The sequence below is a fragment of the Dicentrarchus labrax genome, unplaced genomic scaffold, assembly GCF_905237075.1.
Source record: "Dicentrarchus labrax unplaced genomic scaffold, dlabrax2021, whole genome shotgun sequence".
Taxonomy (NCBI): Eukaryota; Metazoa; Chordata; class Actinopteri; family Moronidae; genus Dicentrarchus; species Dicentrarchus labrax.
Window position 1 is genome coordinate 32096622 of NW_026136720.1, and position 23054 is coordinate 32119675.

At 42.0% G+C, this 23054-nt stretch overlaps 1 protein-coding gene across 1 annotated transcript; it reads left to right on the plus strand.

Annotated features, from left to right (window-relative positions):
* Positions 1-9194: 9194 nt before the first annotated feature.
* On the plus strand, positions 9195-22021 carry LOC127353421 (myosin heavy chain, fast skeletal muscle-like). The gene is made up of 39 exons (XM_051382633.1): positions 9195-9416; positions 9491-9634; positions 9734-9890; positions 9984-10011; positions 10089-10188; positions 10282-10374; positions 10463-10526; positions 10608-10706; positions 10802-10905; positions 11005-11143; positions 11291-11409; positions 11683-11832; positions 11932-12102; positions 12193-12493; positions 12626-12690; positions 12781-12868; positions 12950-13067; positions 13152-13275; positions 16077-16213; positions 16297-16552; positions 16632-16874; positions 16956-17132; positions 17212-17357; positions 17456-17546; positions 17643-18032; positions 18140-18266; positions 18357-18475; positions 18561-18757; positions 19052-19235; positions 19336-19501; positions 19602-19726; positions 19826-20134; positions 20228-20431; positions 20538-20663; positions 20756-20926; positions 21027-21131; positions 21224-21319; positions 21634-21765; positions 21930-22021. The coding sequence occupies exons 1-39, from the start codon at positions 9210-9212 to the stop codon at positions 21948-21950; spliced, it is 5793 nt and encodes a 1930-aa protein (XP_051238593.1). The 5' UTR covers positions 9195-9209; the 3' UTR covers positions 21951-22021.
* The last annotated feature ends 1033 nt before the right edge of the window (positions 22022-23054 follow it).

Here is a 23054-nt window from a genome sequence, read left to right on the forward strand (position 1 = left end):
GCATTAGAATACATGGGTATTTTTTACTGTAACTGTATGCACCAATATCAATGAATAAACAGTTTGTCAAAAGACCTAAAATTAAGGTTTCCCTTTTTAGGTAGGAACAGTGTGCGAACCATACCGTGGCTTTGGGGGGGGGCGCTTGCGCGTGCCTCAGGGTAGGTTCTTACTCAAAACACATCCATTATTACTGAGCTGTCGGCTGTTGGCGGGCTTTCACCGGCAGAAGTCCTCGCAAGTGCAGCGGTGGTGTCGGTTGTCTTCAAGCTAGCATCTGCGGAAGACAACTCGCCTCTTGCTGCTCCTCAGAGTCATTCGTCTTCAATTTCTTTGTAAATCCGAAATTTGCGAGTAGATTTCCCTGTTTTCTTTTAGACATGATGACTGCAAAACATGGCAATAAATACAATTTAGCACCGAAATTGAGTGGGTCCAGCATCTCCAGCGCAAATGGTCCAGAGTGGGTTTTTGTTTGTTTCCGATGTCTGATTTAAAGTAAAGTTTAAGACATAGCGCCCCGGCGCTTCAATGGTGAGGACAAGAATTGCATGCAGGCCGGTATCTTTATTAAAGTGAAATAATTATGAATCACCCTCATACGCAAATCATACATTAAAAATAGCCTAATTTTACACATGACTCATGATTATGAAAGTACAAAAAAACAAAAAACAAAACAAAAAGGAAATGCATGGGAAAAAACTGCAATATTTTGTCAGGGGAGCTCATGTCTCATTAAGGGGGGCTGACACCGCCCAGGCTCCCCCGTAGTTCACACCCTGGGAAGGAATTAACACAAATTCAAGATGTGCCTTTGCTGATGGAAAACTGAAACATAAGATGTATTAGCAGCAAATGCCAACCTCATGTAACCATCAGCTGTCCTCCTAACCATATTCAGCTCGTGTCCTCCATTTAACTTATACTTTGTCAGCAACACACATTTAATACAAGGACTCCAATTCCAGTCTGTGAGTGTTGTACAAGATCTATAAAGCTCATGTTTGTGATGATATTATCAACTTACTTTAATTAATAGGATGTATTGGACAACAATAGTCCAAGTATGCAGTACTGTTACAGAGCATAATGTGAGAATTACAAATCTTTAATTTAATTTGACATTTTCCTGTTGAGCAAAACTCAGTTACATTAACTAAGGATATAAGTGGTAACACACATAAGTAACCCCTCACTATGAGTAGAGTCAGTCAACAGGTGGTAGAAAGGATCTAAGGGATGCTCTGAAATAGACAGAAAGGGGGCAAGAGGGCCATCACTGATTATGACCTGTATTGTCTGGAGACAATGAAATAAAGCCTGTAAGTTACTGACTGGATGAGGTTAAGTAGTAAAAAGTAGCAAGAACACATCAAAGAATTTTGTTCGGATTTGTGAATTTGATAGTTGCAGAAAAGTCTCTCCGGGAACCATCACCTTACCGCGGTGGAGAGGTTTGGGTGCTTCTATGAACCTGAGAGTTGGGCTGTCGGGAGCAATATGCTCCTGGTAGGGTCTCCCAAGGCAAAGTGGTCTCAGGTGAAGGGCCAGACTAAGAATGGTTCACAGACCCCATGGAAGTACATAGAAGATGTAAAGAGACCCGGCCCGGAGGAAGCCCGGGGCCCCCGTCTGGAGCCAGGCCTGGAATGGGGGCCTGAACGAGAGCGCCTGGTTGCCGGTCTTGCCACGGAGCCGGCCGGGCATAGCCTGAAGGAGTGACGTGGCCACATCTTCATCCCGCGGGCCCACCACTCACGGAAGAAACCATTGGGGTTGGGTGCAATGCCAAATGGGTGGCAGTAAAGGCAGGGGGCCTAGACAGACCAGACCGGGCAGCAAAAGCTGGCTTTGGGGACATGGAATGTCACTTCGCTGGGTGGAAGGAGCCGGAACTGGTGCGGGAGGTGGAGCGCTATCAACTAGATCAAGTGGGGCTTACTTCTACGCACAGTCGAGACTCTGGATCTGGTGTGGGGATACTAACTAGCCCTCGGCTGAGCACAGCTACGTTGGAGTTCACCCCGGTGGACGAGACGGGCCGCCTCCCTAGGCCAACGATATGTGACTATGACTGTTGTTTGTGCTTATGTACCAAACAGCAGTGCAGAATATTCGGCCTTCTTGGAGACCCTGAATGAAGTCCTGTATAGGGCTCCAGTAGGGGACTCCATCCTTCTCCTGTGAGACTTCAATGCACATGTGGGCAATGATGGAGATACTTGGAGGGGTGTGATTGGGAGGAACGGCCCCCCAGAGCGGTGTTTTGTTACTGGACTTCTGTGCTAGTCATGGATTGTCCATAACAAACACCATGTTCGTACGTGGTCCCAGAGCACCTTAGGCCAAAGGTCTATGATCTATTTTGTGATAGTATCATCAGACCTGAGGCCGCATGTATTGGACACTCGGGTAAAGAGAGGGGCGGAGCTGTCTACTGTGGTGAGTTGGGTTAGGTGGCAGGGGAAGCCACTGCAAAGAACAGGTAAACCCAAACGTGTAGTACGGGTGAACTGGGAACGTCTGGAGGAGGCCCCTGTCCGAGAGACTTTCAACTCCCACCTCCGGCTGAGCTTCTCCTGCATTCCTGTGGAGGCAAACGGAGTGGTTGGTGTTCAAAGCTTCTATTGCTGAAGCTGCGGCCGTGAGCTGTGGTCCTAAGGTCTTTGGTGCCTCAAGGGGTAACCCGACAGGCCCGAAAGGACCGCAGCCGCAGCTGTGAGGGAAGCAAAACAGCGGGTGTGGGAGGAGTTTGGAGAAGATGACCTCAACTGAGGAGGTAATTAGCCGGTGGAAGGAACACTTTGGGGAACTCCTGAACCCGACTAGACCAACAAACCCGCCCTCTGTGATAGAGGCAGGGCCGTAGTGGGATGGGGAATCTGGGGCATCAATTTCCCTGCGGGAAGTCACTGAGGTAGTCAAACAACTCCATAGTAGCCAAGCCCGGGGATTGATGAGATTTGCCCAGAAATGCTTAAGGCTCTGGGTGTTGAGGGGCTGCCTTGGTTGACATGCCTTTTCAACATTGCGTGGAAGTCAGGGACAGCGCCGAAGGAGTGGCGGACTGGGGTGGGGGTTCCCCTACTTAAAAAGGGGGACCAGAGGGTGTGTGCAAACTACATATGCATCACACTACTCAGCCTCCCTGGGAAAGTTTACTCTAAGGTGCTGGAAAAGGGGGTCGGGTTGATTGTCGAACCTCTGATTGAAGAGGAAGAGTGCGGGTTCCGTCCTGGTCGTGGAACATCGTCAACTCTTTACTCTGGAAGGGGCCTGAGAATATGCCCATCAGGTCTACATGTGCTTTGTGGATTTGAAGAAGACATATGACCGGGTTCCTCAGGACATACCGTGGGAAGTGCTGCATGAGTATGGGGTGAGGGGGCCACTTCTCAGGGCCATTCAATCCCTGTATTTCCAAAGCGAGAGTTGTGTCCGGATTCTTGGTCCTAAGTCGGACTTGTTTCCAGTGGGTGTTGGCCTATGCCAGGGCTGCACTTTGTCACCAATCCTGTTTGTGACTTTCATGGACAGGATATCAAGGCGTAGTCATGGGGGGAGGGGTTGCAGTTTGGTGGGCTGAGGATTGCATCGTTGCTTTTGCGGATGATGTGGTCCTGTTGGCATCATTGGCCTGTTACCTTCAGCACCCACTGGATCGGTTGGATCGAGTGTCACGCAGCTGGGATGAGGATCAGCATCTCTAAATCGGAGGCCATGGTTCTCAGCAGGAAACCGGTGGATTGTCTACTCCGCGTAAGGAGTGAGTCCTTACCCCAAGTGAAGGAGTTCAAGTACCTCAGGGTTTTGTTCACGAGTGAGGGTAGAATGGAGCAGGATATTGGCTGGAGAATTGTGGCAGCAGGGGCAGTTTTGTGATCCCTTTATCAAACAGTTGTCCCAAAAAGAGTTGAGCCGAAAGGCGAAGTTCTCCATCTACCGGTCGATCTTTGTTCCTACCCTCACCTATGGTCATGAGAGATTGGTCGTGACCGAAAGAACGAGATCGCGGTTACAAACGGCCGAAATGGGTTTCCTCAGGAGGGTGGCCTGTGTCTCCCTTAGGGATAGGGTGAAAAGCTCGGACATCCGCGAGGGACTCGGAGTTGAGCCGCTTCTCCTTTGCGTTGAAAGGAGCCAGCTTAGATGGTTCGGGCATCTGGTGAGGATGCCTCCAGGGCGCCTCCCGAGGTAGGTGTTCCTGTCACGTCCAGCTGGGAGGAGGCCACGGGCAGACCGGGGACCAGGTGGAGAGATTATATCTCAACACTGGCGTGGGAACGCCTCGGGATGCCCCAGTCAGAGTTGGCCGATGTGGCCAGGGAAAGGGAAGTGTGGGGTCCTCTGCTGGACTTGCTACCCCCGCGACCCGATCCCGGATAAGCGGGTGAAGATGAGACGAGATGAGATGAGAAAAGTGATGTGGATCATGTATCTTTTCTGCAAATACCTACTTACTAGGTACAGTCAGATTGACATTTAATACAAAACATAAATCAAATTTATGTTTTTATTTGTGTATAATCACCTGAAAATAAGGATCATTGGAATTAGCTTTTTTATATACAGAGGGAGCGGGTCGCCAAATTACAAATTCTACTTTGGTGAAGGCAGGACACACAAGACAAGTACTTGTTGCCTTCGTTGGTTGAATTGGACAGGTTTAGGCATAAGAAGTGAGTCCACCATGTTGCACCACTTTGTTTCTACTGTAACTGTGCCACTCACATTTTTTGCTAGACTTACAGCTACCGTAGGTTCTCCTACACGCATGGAAGGGGAGGGTGAGGCAAGCAGTATTCAGTTGATTGCAGTGTGCAACTTCACTGCTAGATGCCACTGAATCCTACAGGACCTTTTACTTTATACCACAAATTGAAGAAAAACATTACCAGGCTGCAGGATATGACATCATACTGCTTTTGTAAAGTATATTAGCTCCAACCAAGTAGTCAAGTGAAAAGTATTACTTAAACAGTTTAACAGTTTTAACAATAATCAGCCAAATCCTGATCTAACACAACTACCATTTAAAGTACTGGTGCTGAGGGAAACTTATGAGCATGCTTTCCTGGCATCACAGCCTAGCCTGACCTGACCTGCCTCATTCGCTTAGGACAATAACAGCTGTAGTCAAATTGGTTCATGGCAGCTGCAATGGATTCCAATGGCGACCCTCAGTCACAGAAAAAAAGCATGTCAAAACGGTCATAGAAAGTACGGTAACACTTTATAATGAGTACACACTATTAAGCATTAGTTAAGAATGAATAAATACTGAATTCATCATTTATAACGCATGAATACACATTAATATGTAGTTTATAAACACAGTTAAAAATGTTTTATTCATCATTGATAAGCACATTAGTTATGGATTAGTAAATACTGAATTCATCATTTATAAAGCATGTTTCTGCTGTAAATAGTCATTACTATGTGGTTTATAATCACAGTTATAAATGTTTTACTCTTCATTGTACTGTACATTTCTGCATGCACTTGCACATCCACTATTCAGACATGTATTAATGATTAGTGACTGTGTTAGCAGATGTTCTATAAAACTCACAACAAATTCATTTTCTAATGATGGCCTATAAACAGTGATTAATGCAGGAATTCACAGTTACAAAGCACTTACTACTCGTTAATTAAGTATTTTACGCGAGCTTATCTAAAGTGAGCACTATCTATGGCTTATTAAGGATTTACAAATGAGATATAAAGGCTGACAATGCCTCGAGACTCACAAATTGTTCAGTTATCTTAACAGAGGAAGGAGAGACACAACACAAAGGGATATAGAACATATTGTATTGATATTTACTGCAACTTCCCAACATATTGTATGAAGACGGACAAGGGTGGTTTATGAAGACATGCTATTGTTGTGATCTTATCTGTTTGGGACGTGTACGTTGAGCTCCCGCTCTCAGCACGTCATCAACGTGATGACGTGCTGAGAGCGGGATGTTACGTCATATTTACGTTAACTCTCAGAAGAAACAGTGCAGCCAAGGGGAGCATGGAGAAGCACATTGGAGTCGGCGGCCGTCAGCGGCTCTAGTGGTGAGTATGTGTCTTTGTTTGGTAGCACACATTATTGTTGAAAGATAACGTTAGCTTGTCAGCAGCTGCAGGTGTTTGCCCTCGCTCCCCGACTAACGTTACTAACGTTACTACCGTTACCGACCCGCCCGCGGTGGCAAAGCCGACCTGCCGCTGCTAGGCACTCACCTCGCCCGGCTAGACGAGACTAGGCTAGGTCGGCTTAGCCACCGCAGGCGGGTCGGTGACGTTAGTCGTTAGTGTCAAGTGACAAGCTAACGTTATCTTTCAACCATAATGTGTGCTACCAAACAAAGACACATACTCTCCACTAGAGCCGCTGACGGCCGCCGACTCCAATGTGCTTCTCCATGCTCCCCTTGGCTGCACTGTCACAAACTTATGAGAGTTAACGCAAATATGACGTAACATCCCGCTCTCATCACGTCATCACGGTGATGGCGTGCTGAGAGCGGGAGCTCAACGTACACGTCCCAAACAGAGAAGATCACAACAATAGCATGTCTTCATAAACCACCCTTGTTCGTCTTCATACAATATGTTGGGAAGTTGCAGTAAATATCAATACAATGTTCTATATCCCTTTGTGTTGTGTCTCTCCTTCGTCTGTTAAGATAACTGAACATTTTGTGAGTCTCGAGGCATTGTCAGCCTTTATATCTCATTTGTAAATGCTTAATAAACCATAGATAGTGCTCACTTTAGATAAGCTCGTGCAAAATACTTAATTAACGAGTAGTAAGTGCTTTGTAACTGTGAATTCCTGCATTAATCACTGTTTATAGGCCATCATTAGAAAATGAATTTGTTGTGAGTTTTATAGAACATCTGCTAACACAGTCACTAATCATTAATACATGTCTGAATAGTGGATGTGCAAGTGCATGCAGAAATGTACAGTACAATGAAGAGTAAAACATTTATAACTGTGATTATAAACCAGATAGTAATGACTATTTACAGCAGAATCATGCTTTATAAATGATGAATTCAGTATTTACTCATCCATAACTAATGTGCTTATCAATGATGAATAAAACATTTTTAACTGTGTTTATAAACCACATACTAATGTGTATTCATGCGTTATAAATGATGAATTCATTTTTTATTCATGCTTAACTAATGCTTAATAGTGTGTACTCATTATAAAGTGTTACCGAAAGTACTGACTAACGTTAGCTTGTGAGCAGCTGCAGGTGTTTGCCCTTAACGTTAACGTTACTAACGTTAGCCTTTATATCTCATTTGTAAATGCTTAATAAGCCATAGATAGTGCTCACTTTAGATGAGCTCGCGCAAAATACTTAATTAACGAGTAGTAAGTGCTTTGTAACTGTGAATTCCTGCATTAATCACTGTTTATAGGCCATCATTAGAAAATGAATTTGTTGTGAGTTTTATAGAACATCTGCTAACACAGTCACTAATCATTAATACATGTCTGAATAGTGGATGTGCAAGTGCATGCAGAAATGTACAGTACAATGAAGAGTAAAACATTTATAACTGTGATTATAAACCACATAGTAATGACTATTTACAGCAGAATCATGCTTTATAAATGAATTCAGTATTTACTAATCCATAATTAATGTGCTTATCAATGATGAATAAAACATTTTGAACTGTTTATAAACTACATACAAATGTGTATTCATGCGTTATAAATGATGAATTCAGTATTTATTCATGCTTAACTAATGCTTAATAGTGTGAACTCATTATAAAGTGTTACTGGCTATTCTCTTTTGTGAGCATATCAACCTAACTGTTAATTTTGGCAGATGGGACAGCAGTGGCATTACCCTAGACCTTCTAAACTGCTCTGGAAAACAATGTTGCCAAATGATCTGCTCAAAAGAACATGTTTTGGACTTGGTGGAATGGCATCATTGCAAATTGTCAAAGAAAATATTATATATAACAAGTCAAATGAAACTTTGGTCAAAATGATTTACAGTGCACAACTGACAATAGTGATGATTAATGATGAGAAACTTTTACTTGGGCTGCATTGCAGCAGTTACAATCATAGAGAGGCAGGAAATAGACTTGAAGCCTATAAAGATTCTTAGAGTTATGTTCACACTCATTAAGCGTGTGATGAGTGAAATGTGAGCCACTACACAGCATGGGTAGATATCTGTATTGAATAAAATATTTGTTTTATCGTCCTTAGACGATGCATTAGACGGACAACTGAAAAATGCAGCTGGAAAGCATGTGTTCACACAATGTTAATCATACCCAAGGAAGCCTCTGCGACATAGTCTACAGTCATGTAAAACAAACAGAACTCCATTCTGCACACCCCTCTCCTTTCTATTATGTTGATACAATGCCTTGCATTGTCATGTCATAAAAGAAAAATTAGTTTTAAAAACGTAAAAATCTTTCCTCAAAAATTGGGAACTGGCCTTACAGACTGAAATCCAAAACACAAGTGGTATATTTATAGTACATTCATGTACTAGCAACACCTGTTTTAATGGAAGTCTGCTTTGGCTGTTATTCACACCATATGTGAATGTGTCCCACATTTAACTTTTACTACGTAAGCAAGCCAGATTCAATATAAGGAGTCCAAGTGGACAGAGCAGTGTGTGGTAGGAGACCCTAGAAGACCCCAGCTTGTGGTAAGTTTCAATTCTATCTGTTTTGGAGAATTTAAATGAATTCATTATTTGAGAAATTAGTTTGTATTGTATTGTATTTTTGGAGGAAGTCTTTGATTGCAAACCTTCACCAGTAAGTGAAAATATGTGTCATGTATTCAACAGGATTGCAGAATATAACACACTTTTGACAGAGAAAGGGTCAGGTATGAACATCTTTCAACTATCTTTGGGTATCATGTGAAAATTGTTATATTCACCTGCATATGCTGTTCATTCAGTTTTGTCATGACTCTGTTAATGTTATCAATATACACAGAATTATATTTTGATTGAGCTAAAGTGAAGGCACAACAGAGCATAGACAGATATTTAATAAAGATGTTGTTCATGATTTAGTTCTGCTTTTCCTGCTATTCTGAGGTTTTAAGTCACAGGGCTTTAAGACAGTTTTTAAAAAGATGAATAAGATTGCTCTTATTTGTAATTACCTCATAGAAATAAATTGCAGCAATGAGTACAGACGCAGAGATGGCCGCTTATGGCAAAGCTGCCATTTACCTCCGTAAGCCAGAGAGGGAGAGAATTGAGGCTCAAAGCAAACCCTTTGATGCCAAGGCTGCCTGCTACGTGGCCGATGTCAAGGAGCTGTACTTGAAGGGACTGATCGTCAAGAAAGATGGTGGCAAAGTCACTGTCAAAGTCCTGGACACGGAGGAGGTTAGTATCACTAAATCAAAGTAAACTGGGATTCAATATGATCAGCCCTCAATGTAACAAATGTATTGTTCTAGGAGAGGACAGTTAAAGAAGATGACGTCAGTCCAATGAACCCTCCGAAGTATGACAAGATTGAGGACATGGCCATGATGACCCATCTCAATGAAGCCTCTGTGTTGTATAACCTCAAAGAGCGTTATGCAGCATGGATGATCTACGTAAGAAAAGCTGCCTAATAAGAAAAGAGAAATATACCTATATACAGCGAAACTAGCTATACTTAGAGTTAACTGCTGGGTTTCTATGATCACTTTCAGACCTACTCTGGGCTGTTCTGTGCCACGGTGAACCCCTATAAGTGGCTCCCAGTGTACGATCAGGAAGTTGTAAATGCCTATAGAGGCAAGAAGCGTATGGAGGCTCCACCCCACATCTTCTCTGTCTCTGACAACGCTTTTCAGTTCATGCTTACTGGTAAGTTGTTACCATAACAATGTTGAATTAATCAGTATATGAGGTTTCTGCTGAGTAAAAATATGGTTACTCTTTTTTCCCCCAATTGAACAGATAGGGAGAACCAGTCTGTCTTGATCACGTAAGTTTCACATTTGTTGACTTTGCTGAACATAATCTAATATGATAAAATTCTTACAAGTCTGTGTCTCTACCTAGTGGAGAATCTGGTGCTGGAAAGACTGTGAACACCAAGCGTGTCATCCAGTATTTCGCAACAATCTCAGTTGGTGGAGACAAGAAGAGGGACACATCAAAGGTTTGTTACTGTATGATGATTACAATTCAGTGTTCTTTAAGTATGGAATACATACATTCATTTTCTGACATCAATTTTAAACCTGGATTATAGGGGTCACTGGAGGATCAGATTATTGCAGCCAATCCTCTGTTGGAGGCCTATGGTAACGCCAAAACTGTGAGGAATGACAACTCTTCTCGTTTTGTAAGTATGGAAGGATTTCTACACATGAGAGGTGTTGTTACACATTGCCGATTATGAGGGATATTCAAAATTCCATTGTTCCAAACAGGGTAAATTCATCAGAATCCATTTCGGCACAACTGGCAAACTGGCTAGTGCTGATATTGAGACATGTAAGTAAAAGGTCTCATAGTACATACAAAAAGTTGGAATTGAGAATTAGACAGTCTCTGACTCTTTAACAACTTCTGTAGATCTGCTGGAGAAGTCTAGAGTAACATTCCAGCTTCCTGATGAAAGAGGCTACCACATCTTCTTCCAGATGATGACAAACCACAAACCTGAGATAATTGGTAAACAGATGTAGTTTTCCCATAACATTGAACTTACTTACATTTTACATTTTTCAACAATTTATTGAATTTGTCACTCCTTTTTTGATCTACAGAAATGTGTCTCATCACAAGCAACCCCTATGACTTCCCAATGTGTAGCATGGGACAGATCACTGTAGCCAGCATTGATGACAAAGTTGAGCTGGAAGCCACTGATGTGAGTCATCTTCACTTCATTAAGTGCGATATTAAAACTACTGTTTAAATGCATTTTTCGAAGTGATTATGTTTTGTGTGGTCACCTTTTTTAAAACAGAATGCCATTGATATCCTGGGCTTCACTAATGAAGAGAAGCTGAGCATCTACAAGATGACTGGTGCTGTGCTCCACCATGGTAACATGAAGTTCAAGCAGAAGCAGCGTGAGGAGCAGGCTGAGCCAGATGGCACAGAGGGTGAGTATTTAATGTCAGCTCAAAGTGAATAGCTTTGGAACAACAGCGGAAAAGTTATTTCTCTAACTGGTCTCTATCATCTATCATCTATCATGATGACATATCAGGGTCATATACTGTATGAATGAATCACTGAACTGTTTTCAGAGGCTGACAAGGTTGCTTACTTGCTGGGTCTGAACTCTGCTGACATGCTAAAGGCTATGTGCTATCCCCGAGTGAAGGTCGGAAATGAGTATGTCACCAAGGGACAGACTGTACCGCAGGTAATTGAGATATACTGGTATCAATTTTAATTTACATGTACTACATGTATATTTTCATTAGGAAAATGAAAACAGAGGAAATTAATCCCTCTTTGGTTTGTAATATCTGACAAAGTCTGCAAGTTTGCTTCACTTTTGATACATTCCTTGTATGTTAACAAATTACTTAAAACATATATATGAAATGATTTACTTTTTTTTTTTTTTTTTTTACCTGATTAGAAGAAATTCCAGCATTGACTGACTTTAATGAAATCACACACATTTATTTAGGTGAAGAACTCAGTGACTGCCCTAGCCAAGTCCATCTATGAGAAGATGTTCTTGTGGATGGTCATTCGTATCAACCAGATGTTGGACACTAAACAGTCAAGGCAGCACTACATTGGTGTCCTGGATATTGCTGGATTTGAAATCTTTGATGTAAGCTTGATTCCAAACGAATCATCAGCTGATACTTTTCATGACTGAATCATTCTTATTGTCTGCAAGATATTACACTGAATATTTGTCCCCTCACAGTTCAACACCTTGGAGCAGCTGTGCATCAACTTCACCAATGAGAAACTGCAACAGTTTTTCAACCACACCATGTTTGTCCTGGAGCAAGAGGAGTACAAGAAGGAGGGTATTATCTGGGAGTTCATTGACTTTGGCATGGACTTGGCTGCCTGCATTGAGCTGATTGAAAAGGTAATAATTTCATTTTGTCCTTCTGTTTGATGGTTCTTATTTTCACTTAATGTATGACATAATTACACACATCATTCTACTTTTTTCAAGCCCATGGGTATCTTCTCCATCCTTGAAGAGGAGTGCATGTTCCCCAAGGCCACAGACACATCCTTCAAGAACAAGCTGTATGACCAGCATCTTGGCAAAAACAAAGCATTTGAGAAGCCAAAGCCTGCCAAGGGCAAGGCTGAGGCCCACTTCTCCCTGGTGCACTATGCTGGTACCGTGGACTACAATATCGGCGGCTGGCTGGACAAGAACAAGGATCCACTGAATGAATCTGTTATTCAGCTGTACCAGAAGTCCTCAGTGAAACTGCTGGGTCTTCTCTATCCTCCTGTTGTTGAGGGTATGACAGTAACTACAGTAAAATCAAACATATTTTTAAGATTGTAGATAATGTAGTCATACCTAACGCGAGCATGTGTTCATGTAAATATTGAGTCTCTGACAAAACATATCTGCTCTAAACCATCCACAGAGGCTGGCAAGAAGGGAGGCAAGAAGAAGGGTGGTTCTATGCAGACTGTGTCTTCACAGTTTAGGGTGGGTTTTAACTTTAAAATTTAACATTGCAAACATGGGTATAAAAACATATCTCAGTTTGTACATTTTTTGCCATTTCTGGATCAACAGGAGAACTTGGGAAAGCTGATGACTAACTTGAGGAGCACCCATCCTCACTTTGTGCGCTGCCTGATTCCCAACGAGTCAAAGACTCCAGGTATATAGAGACCATAGTGTATGGTTTAATTAAGTTTAATATTCTATTAAAGGACATAATTAACAAACATCTTTTTTATAGGTCTGATGGAGAACTTCCTGGTCATCCACCAGCTCAGGTGTAACGGTGTGCTGGAGGGTATCAGAATCTGCAGAAAAGGTTTCCCCAGCAGAATCCCCTATGCTGACTTCAAGCAGAGGTATCAGTGGATATTCTAATAGAACTTTGATGCAGACTTTTAAAAGAAATTGCTCACACTGACCATTAACTTTCTTATAAAAAGATACAAGGTACTGAATGCCAGTGTCATCCCTGAGGGCCAGTTCATTGATAACAAGAAGGCTTCGGAGAAGTTGCTTGGATCAATTGATGTTAATCATGACGAGTACAAATTTGGACACACCAAGGTAAGCACCTAGATCACATTCATATACATTGGTGTATTTACCAAGGATGGTGTTTTCCTGTTAATTAGATGTATTTCAAATATACACACATCAGCCATAACATTATGAGCACTGATTGGTGAATAACACTGATTATCTGGTTATCATGGCACCTGTCAATGGGTGGGATATATTAGGCAGCAAGTGAACATTCATGTTTAGGTTGATGTGTTAGAAGCAGGAAAAATGGGCAGCATGAGGATTTGAGCGACTTTGATAAGGGCCAAATTATGATGGCTAGATGACTGGGTCAGAGCATTTCCAAAACTGCAGCTCTTGTGGGGTGTTCCCGGTCTGCAGTGGTCAGTACCTATCAAAAGTAGTGAAGGGTCATGGGCAGAGGTGGACTGGGGACAATAATTCAGGCCAGGAATTTGATACCATCCCAGGCCACTACCACCCGATTAACACAAAACACCAAGAGTGAGTTAGGTTGGGCGCCTACTGATGTAAGAGTGTAAAATAATAAAGCAAAGGCTCCACATGCGCCCACACACAGCTTTTTCTGTTTCTTTCCCCTACAAAATAAATGTTTCTGTTGTGCTGCAATAACCTGTACTAAAATCACATAAACTGAAAATATGTTCACCTGCATTATGCATAAATATTTTTAATTTACTACTACACTTTTAATGTGCATGCTGCACATTTAACAGTAAAATAGGTTACACCATTATCCACCTAAACCTGAGACCAATCCTATTGTTAATGTAACAGGTACCAGACTAGTTATAAATTTGACCACTGTGTCAACCAAAGTATCATACCACAAGTGAGAGGTACACAGGTGGCGCACTGCAGATGTGTAGGTTTATTCTCTGTAACATTAAACAAGGAAACTTCAAACACACTCTCAGGGACCGAGCTGGCAGGCATGAGGAGTCAAGGGTAAATTTTCACAAAAAGTAATTTTATTCACACAAAATGTGAAAATAATCAATTTACAAAATATAAAAAATGTTCTGGGCCCATAAAAGAGGTCAACTAAACAGAACTTAACTCAGGCTACATTAACTGAACGGACTGAACAATCCTAAACTAACCAAACCAAACCAACCAGACTAAACTGAGGCATTGGGGAAAGTTAAATAGTGGCTGATCAGGCCACTCTGACACACATAGACTAAAACGTAACATTTAAACAAACCCTAATAACCTCAAATAATATCCAGATAATACAGCCAAATATTGACTAGGGAAAATACTGAAATACTAAACATCAAAAAGCATAATAATCAGAAATAACTAAACTCAAACAAGGAGATCACTGCCTCTCCCCATGATTCCAGACAACATGGTGTAGCCCTATCGGCCCAACCCCTTTTAAGCGTCTCTGATTCAGTTGGCACTTCCTTTGTCAGCCATGAGACATCTCCAGCAGCACCACCCAGGAACTGGTAACTCAAAGAAAACTGAATTAATGCAATGAAAAGAACCTAAATGAATTAACCTAATAATACTACCCCAAATTGACAAAGAAAGTTAACTAATTGTGTGCACCCAAAAAGATAATGGCTGTCAAAAATGGATAATAAAACTGTATTATGAATTAAGTTATTTATTGTGAATTGTGACTAATGTTCTATACCTAAACCTAAAGATAGTCAGACAAAATGGAAGAGTTACCACCGTGTACTTCTGCCTCAGTGTGTGGCTGCTTGGGCGGCCATCACATAACACACAGAAAGAAATTTAAAATATGATACAATAGTCAGTGAGTAAAAAAAAGAGAAAAGGTTACAACGTTCACTCACTCATGTAAAAAAAAAAACCTAACCCATCAGCTTCCACAAAGTGGAACTAAGCTCCTCATTAAGCTAGTCGTGCTGGATAGGCTATGGTTGTGCGTCTGTTGTCACCACTAGTGTTTAATGTCTTACCTGCTCCCTTACTGACAAACATGTCAGTTATTTTACAGCACTTCACTGCATCTGTGGCCAGTGCTTTTAGCTTTTTAAGCCTCTCCCTCTCTGCTCCACCTTTCCTCTTGGGCTGTCGATCTCGCTCCATTTCTCAAGCATGTAGAACTACAGGTGCGGGAGGAGGGAGGGAGCAGGGGGACGGGGGCGCAACTTGGTGTGTGTGTCTACCTGCAGTGCTGTGACAGACAGCCTCAGAAAAAGAGAGGAGGGGGTGTGTTTGTGCCCAACGTTGCTGCTCAGTCTCTGACCTTCAGCGAGGCACATACCCTAATGAGCTGCACAACGGATTGTTTATTTAAAAACCAAGCGCGACCCCAACCGAGCCTTTGGTCCCGACCATAGGCAATTGCTGAGCGGGCCAGTTCGCTGGCCAGGCCACCGGGAAATGTCCCAGTGCTCCCGATGGCCACTCCGCCACTAGTCATGGGCAGTCAAGGCTCACTGATGCATGTGGGGAGCGAAGGCTGGCCCGATCCAACAGACAAGCAACTTTAGCTAAAACTGCTGAAAGAGTTATCACCACCAGGGTTGCCCGGGTGGTCATAATCTTATGGCTGATTGGTGTGTATATATCTAGTAATAACAAAAGCAGGATATCTGAAAAACTACTTCTATGATTGGAATGAAATTGGTCAGAACATGGGAACAAGAAACAAGTAATATATCGTTAGTATAAAAGGCGAGCAGACAGTATGTCATTATCAACAAAACAATGTTGCCCTAGGACCCTTAAACCATGTGGGTTGGACACCTTTTTTTCCGTTTGTTTCTTCCTTTGTTTTACAGGATGGAAAGGATCTGAGTTTAGCCTACATTCATTTTTACTTTTCATTTGTTTAGGTGTTCTTCAAAGCCGGTCTGCTGGGTGTCCTTGAGGAGATGAGAGATGAAAAGCTGGCAACTCTGGTTACCATGACTCAGGCTCTCTGCCGTGGTTACGTCATGAGAAAGGAGTTTGTGAAGATGATGGAGAGGAGGCATGTTGAAAATAGAACATTTTGAAAGATTGTATGAAAAATTATGAACAACATTGTCCATAACAGCAACTTCTTGTCCACAGGGAAGCAATCTATACCATCCAGTACAATGTCCGCTCATTCATGAATGTGAAACACTGGCCATGGATGAAGGTGTACTACAAGATCAAGCCTCTGCTGCAGAGTGCTGAAACTGAGAAGGAGCTGGCTGAGATGAAGGACAACTACGAGAAGATGAAAACAGACTTGGCTACTGCCCTGGCCAAGAAGAAGGAACTGGAGGAGAAGATGGTGTCCCTTCAGCAGGAGAAGAATGATCTGCAGCTCCAAGTAGCATCTGTAAGTACACCTCAACAACTGCTTTTTCCCTTCTTTTTAGTGTTGATGTGCTAACGTCTATTTTCATAAAACAAACTAGGAATCAGAGAATCTGTCAGATGCTGAGGAAAGATGTGAGGGACTTATCAAGAGTAAGATTCAGCTGGAAGCCAAAGTCAAAGAGACCACTGAGAGACTGGAGGATGAAGAGGAAATCAATGCTGAACTCACTGCCAAGAAGAGAAAGCTGGAGGATGAATGCTCTGAGCTCAAGAAGGATATTGATGACCTGGAGCTTACCTTGGCTAAAGTGGAGAAAGAGAAACATGCCACAGAGAACAAGGTTTGCAATTATTAATATTTAGCAGACCAAGTAACATTCATCGATATGCATGTAATAACAACATGTTTCTTGCAAATGTAGGTGAAGAACCTGACTGAGGAGATGGCTTCTCAGGATGAGAGCATTGCTAAGCTGACCAAGGAAAAGAAAGCCCTTCAGGAGGCTCATCAGCAGACTCTTGATGACCTGCAGGCTGAGGAAGACAAAGTCAACACTCTGACCAAGGCCAAGACCAAGCTTGAGCAGCAAGTGGATGATGTAAGTTGCAAAGTCACTAGTATTAGCACAACAAGATTCCTCTTGAATGTGACAATAAAATACTAATTTTAATGTTCAGCTTGAGGGCTCTCTGGAACAAGAGAAAAAGTTGCGTATGGACCTGGAGAGAGCCAAGAGGAAGCTGGAGGGTGATCTGAAACTGGCCCAGGAATCCATCATGGATCTTGAGAATGACAAGCAGCAGTCTGATGAGAAAATTAAAAAGTAACACTGACTTTGAATTTATTACTACAGCCATTCTCTTTAAAATTATGTTCAACAGTATGAACTCTTATTATTTACCAAATCTATTATTCTCACAGGAAGGACTTTGAAATCAGTCAGCTCCTCAGCAAGATTGAGGATGAGCAGTCCTTGGGTGCTCAGCTTCAGAAGAAGATCAAGGAGCTTCAGGTGACACATTGTATTACATAACAGATTACTGCGCATATTTCGTATTTTGTATATTACAAGAAAAAGTTGGGGAAAAAACACACCTACATTCAACAGGCCCGTATTGAGGAGCTGGAGGAGGAGATTGAAGCTGAGCGTGCTGCTCGCGCCAAGGTTGAGAAGCAGAGAGCTGACCTCTCCAGGGAACTTGAGGAGATCAGTGAGAGGCTGGAGGAGGCTGGTGGAGCCACTGCCGCTCAGATTGAGATGAACAAGAAGCGTGAAGCTGAGCTCCAGAAGCTCCGTCGTGACCTTGAGGAGTCCACTCTGCAGCATGAAGCCACTGCTGCTGCTCTCCGCAAGAAGCAGGCTGACAGCGTTGCTGAGCTGGGAGAGCAGATCGACAACCTCCAGCGTGTCAAGCAGAAGCTTGAGAAGGAAAAGAGTGAATACAAGATGGAGATTGATGACCTCTCCAGCAACATGGAGGCTGTTGCTAAAGCAAAGGTACACAAAATATCAAATGCTATTTTAACATCCAAATTAATATGGTAAATAAGGGAATTCATATTATAAATAAAATCTGATCACTGATCTGTTTTTTTCCTCATTAGGGAAATCTTGAAAAGATGTGCCGTACTCTTGAGGACCAACTGAGTGAACTGAAGACCAAGAATGATGAAAATGTCCGTCAAATCAATGACACGGGTGCACAGAGAGCACGTCTCCTGACAGAAAATGGTATCTACAAGTTATCATTGAACAATCTGTTGTTTATTATTGAGAACCATGACACAAACTAATAAAGTATTATGGCATCTTTCACACAAGGTGAGTTCAGCCGTCAAATTGAAGAGAAAGAAGCTCTTGTCTCCCAGCTGACCAGAGGCAAACAGGCCTTCACACAGCAGATTGAGGAGCTGAAGAGACAGGTTGAAGAGGAGGTTAAGGTAAGAAAACAATGGAAAAGAAGTGAGTACTGATCAACTTTATGTGTTAGACATTTTGCACATTCAATTTTAATTCTTACACCAGGCCAAGAATGCTCTTGCCCATGGACTGCAATCAGCCCGCCACGACTGTGATCTGCTGAGGGAGCAGTTTGAGGAGGAGCAGGAGGCAAAGGTTGAGCTGCAGCGTGGAATGTCCAAGGCCAACAGTGAGGTGGCTCAGTGGAGAACTAAGTATGAAACTGATGCTATCCAGCGCACTGAGGAGCTTGAGGAATCCAAGTGAGTACATTTTAAACATTTACAACCACAGAAGTGTAGCATTATAGCGTAGCTCAATTGACAAAGGTATTTCTGTTATCAATACTTAAACAAATTTATCCAAATATGACAGTTTGACATTTGCTTATATTATGTTTACATTATTTTGGTCCAAGCTGTTTAGATTGCAGAACTACTTCCATATGTTCATCGAGTTTCTTAAACATATGGAATTATTTTTCATACATGCAAAATTGTTTGTGTAAGTATTTGTAACTTAGGGTTTTCATGGACAAATCACACTTTTTCAAACAGGAAAAAGCTGGCCCAGCGTCTTCAGGAGGCTGAGGAACAGATTGAGGCAGTGAATTCCAAGTGTGCTTCTCTTGAGAAAACCAAGCAGAGGCTCCAGAGTGAGGTTGAAGACCTCATGATTGATGTGGAGAGAGCCAATGGACTGGCTGCCAACTTGGACAAGAAACAGAGGAACTTTGACAAGGTAGCAACGTTTATGTTGCTAAGCAGTACAAACAATGAAATGCATATCTTTATTTGTCTTCATGTTGCTCTAACTGAACTGTATTAATTGTGTAATTTAGGTCTTGGCAGAGTGGAAACAGAAGTATGAGGAGGGTCAGGCAGAGCTTGAGGGAGCTCAGAAGGAGGCTCGTTCTCTCAGCACTGAGCTCTTCAAGATGAAGAACTCTTATGAGGAATCTCTGGATCACCTGGAGACCATGAAGCGTGAAAACAAGAACCTCCAACGTGAGTTATGACCACATTATTATTACTACATTAAGTAAGAATAAAGTATTTATATTTCCATTTCAAGGCATAACAATATAAAACATGCATCTCTCTGCAGAGGAGATCTCAGATCTGACTGAACAGATTGGTGAGACTGGCAAGAGCATCCATGAGCTGGAGAAGTCCAAGAAGCAGGTGGAGACAGAGAAGTCTGAGATCCAGACAGCTCTTGAAGAAGCTGAGGTACACTTATTCCACGGAGGTCTTCTGAAAATACGCGGACAAATGTTTTATAAATGGTTAAAAGGCAGAGATGAATACTGTTTTCTTTGACATCATTAGGGAACTTTGGAACATGAAGAGTCTAAGATTCTGCGTGTCCAGCTGGAGCTCAACCAGATTAAGAGTGAAGTAGACAGGAAGCTGGCAGAGAAGGATGAAGAGATGGAGCAGATCAAAAGGAACAGCCAGAGGGTGGTTGACTCCATGCAGAGCACTCTGGATTCTGAGGTCAGGAGCAGGAACGATGCCCTGAGAATCAAGAAGAAGATGGAGGGAGACCTAAATGAGATGGAGATTCAGTTGAGCCATGCCAATCGTCAGGCTTCTGAGTCCCAGAAGCAGCTGAGGAACGTGCAAGCACAGCTGAAGGTATTGTAAGACATAAAGTTGTTTCACAGACTATGGTCAGTGCACCTACATTTTGGCTGTCATGTGAATATTTTGCTGATATTTCTTCACCAGGATGCTCAACTGCACCTTGATGATGCTGTCAGAGCCCAGGATGACTTCAAGGAACAAGCTGCTATGGTAGAGCGCAGGAACGGTCTCATGGTGGCTGAAATTGAGGAACTTAGAGCTGCTCTGGAACAGACAGAGAGAAGCCGCAAAACCGCCGAGCAGGAGCTGGTGGACGCCAGTGAGCGTGTTGGACTGCTGCACTCTCAGGTAAACAAGCACTGTCATTTCTTCAGTCATTCAGAAATCGAATGAGTTTTGCAAATAATGTGAAAATGAAGCATGTGATGACTTAAGTGATCTTTTTATCTTTTAGAACACAAGCCTTATGAACACCAAGAAGAAGCTTGAGTCTGACCTGATCCAGGTCCAGAGTGAAGTGGATGACACTGTTCAGGAAGCAAGGAATGCAGAGGAGAAGGCCAAGAAGGCCATCACTGATGTACGTTTGACTTTTTCATTTGTATTGCAAGTAAAATGTGTTTTTCTCAAAATATTTGTAATATTATATTTCTAATATGTTGTCTCCTCTAGGCTGCCATGATGGCTGAGGAGCTGAAGAAGGAGCAGGATACTAGCTCTCACCTGGAGAGGATGAAGAAGAACCTGGAGGTTACAGTTAAGGACCTGCAGCACCGCCTGGATGAGGCTGAGAACCTGGCCATGAAGGGTGGCAAGAAGCAGCTCCAGAAACTTGAGTCTAGGGTAAGACAATTCTGTTAAAATTTGCAGGTGAAAAAGTGTAAGAAAACATACAAAACAAAAAATATATAAATATTATATAAATGTTCTGGTTTTTCTAAAGGTGCGTGAGCTGGAGGCAGAGGTTGAGGCTGAGCAGAGACGTGGAGCAGATGCTGTTAAGGGTGTCCGCAAATATGAGAGGAGAGTGAAGGAGCTCACCTATCAGGTACAGTCACTTTGGCATTTAACATGTAGCCTACAAATAAACACATGTATTGTTTAAAACATTTAAAAATTCCAATTTACTTTATTTTCCAGACTGAAGAGGACAAGAAAAATGTTGCCAGGCTGCAGGATCTGGTTGACAAACTGCAGCTCAAAGTGAAGGCCTACAAGAGGCAGGCTGAGGAAGCGGTAAGGACAACACATTCATTTTAAATACTGATAGGTAATAATATGCCAGAATCATCTTGTTCTTCACAAAACACACATTTATGATATTGGTAGTTTGGTTTTTGCACTGCTAAACTGTTATTTTTAAATATAATTTGGAATAATGATTGAAAAAATGACAATCAGCTATAAATTACAATAACTATATCATTATGAAGCAAGCAAGCCATTAAATGTTTGTGATTGACAGTTTGGTCATATTTATGTAGTACACCTTATAGTGAATAAAACCCCTCTCATTGTATGTTAAAATGTATATAACTATGTTTTTTCAGGAGGAGCAAGCCAACGTTCACCTGTCCAAGTGCAGAAAGGTCCAGAATGAACTCGAGGAGGCTGAGGAGCGTGCTGACATTGCAGAGTCCCAGGTCAACAAACTGAGAGCAAAGAGCCGTGACTCTGGCAAGGTAAATACACATCCCACTTTTATATTTGCATATATACATACACATACACACACAGACACAGACACAGACACACACACACACACACACACACACACACACACACACACACACACACACACTAACAAACACAATAGGTATGTATTGATTGTTCTATTTTTCTACAGGGAAAAGAGGTGGCTGAGTAAAGCACTCCGGCTGATTCCAATCATATAATATGATGTGAAATATACCACAATAAAATAGTTGTTTATCTTAATTTGCTCTCTGTCTTATTTTAATCCCATTTGGATGATTTATGATGTGAAGGCATGTCACAACAACAGAACCAAGTAAGGCGCCTTACTAATCCATTAATAAATGGAACCGAAGAACGCCCATGATTTGTTTTCTGGACCAGTCTCCATTAAAGTAGTAGAAGAGGCATTTGTCAGCAAGGTGGACATTTCTTTTGGCCATATGTCTGCAAACCACTGATTATCATAGAAAAAATAAAAATAACAGAAGGGGCTGCATCTGTGTATAATTTAATAGCAAATGATGATTCTAGTTGCAAATTGTAAAAGAAAGCGATGCCATTCCTTTTATCACACAGAGGAGACCAGAACTGGAGCTTAGATCTGCAGCCCTCATCCAAGCTCACCATATCATGAAGTTTCTCTACAGATCTGGAAAAGTGCAGAAGCCTGGATATAAAGCAGTGTCCCTTGGGAATTACACGCATAGCGAAATTAAGATCCCCAAGCAATTCTCATTTTAAAATAACTACTGCCTCTGACGCTTTTTTTATAACCTCTCTGATGCGATTAAATTTTTTCGAGAGGCAGAATGGCTTGCATCAGGACGTTATCTATGGTGGTGCCTAGAAAGTCTAATGCCTTACATGGATGTTTTTTGCCATGTACCCCTACCTGCTTTCTTTAACTTGACGGCATTGTCAATTGTACTATGAAACAAGGAGACAGGTAGCTGCTTTGTGATCTACATGGACTTTGAATTATAAAAGCTTGACTCTTTTCCTGCTGCCTTGTCCTTTTCGAGTATTTTTCCGTGCAATATTTCCCTACAGTCAATCTTGGACGCCATTCAACAGAAAATGATGATTTTGAATCAAAAATCAATATCATTCAAACTGGTCTTAACAAGTGACAACGCTATGGCATGAATCAATGTTTGCCGTAAACTGACATTACTTTCATGGGATAATCAATTTTATTTTCTTATAAGCACAGGTTCCTAATTAATAGTTTAGTGTATTTTATGAGACTGATCAATAAATTACTGGCTATCGT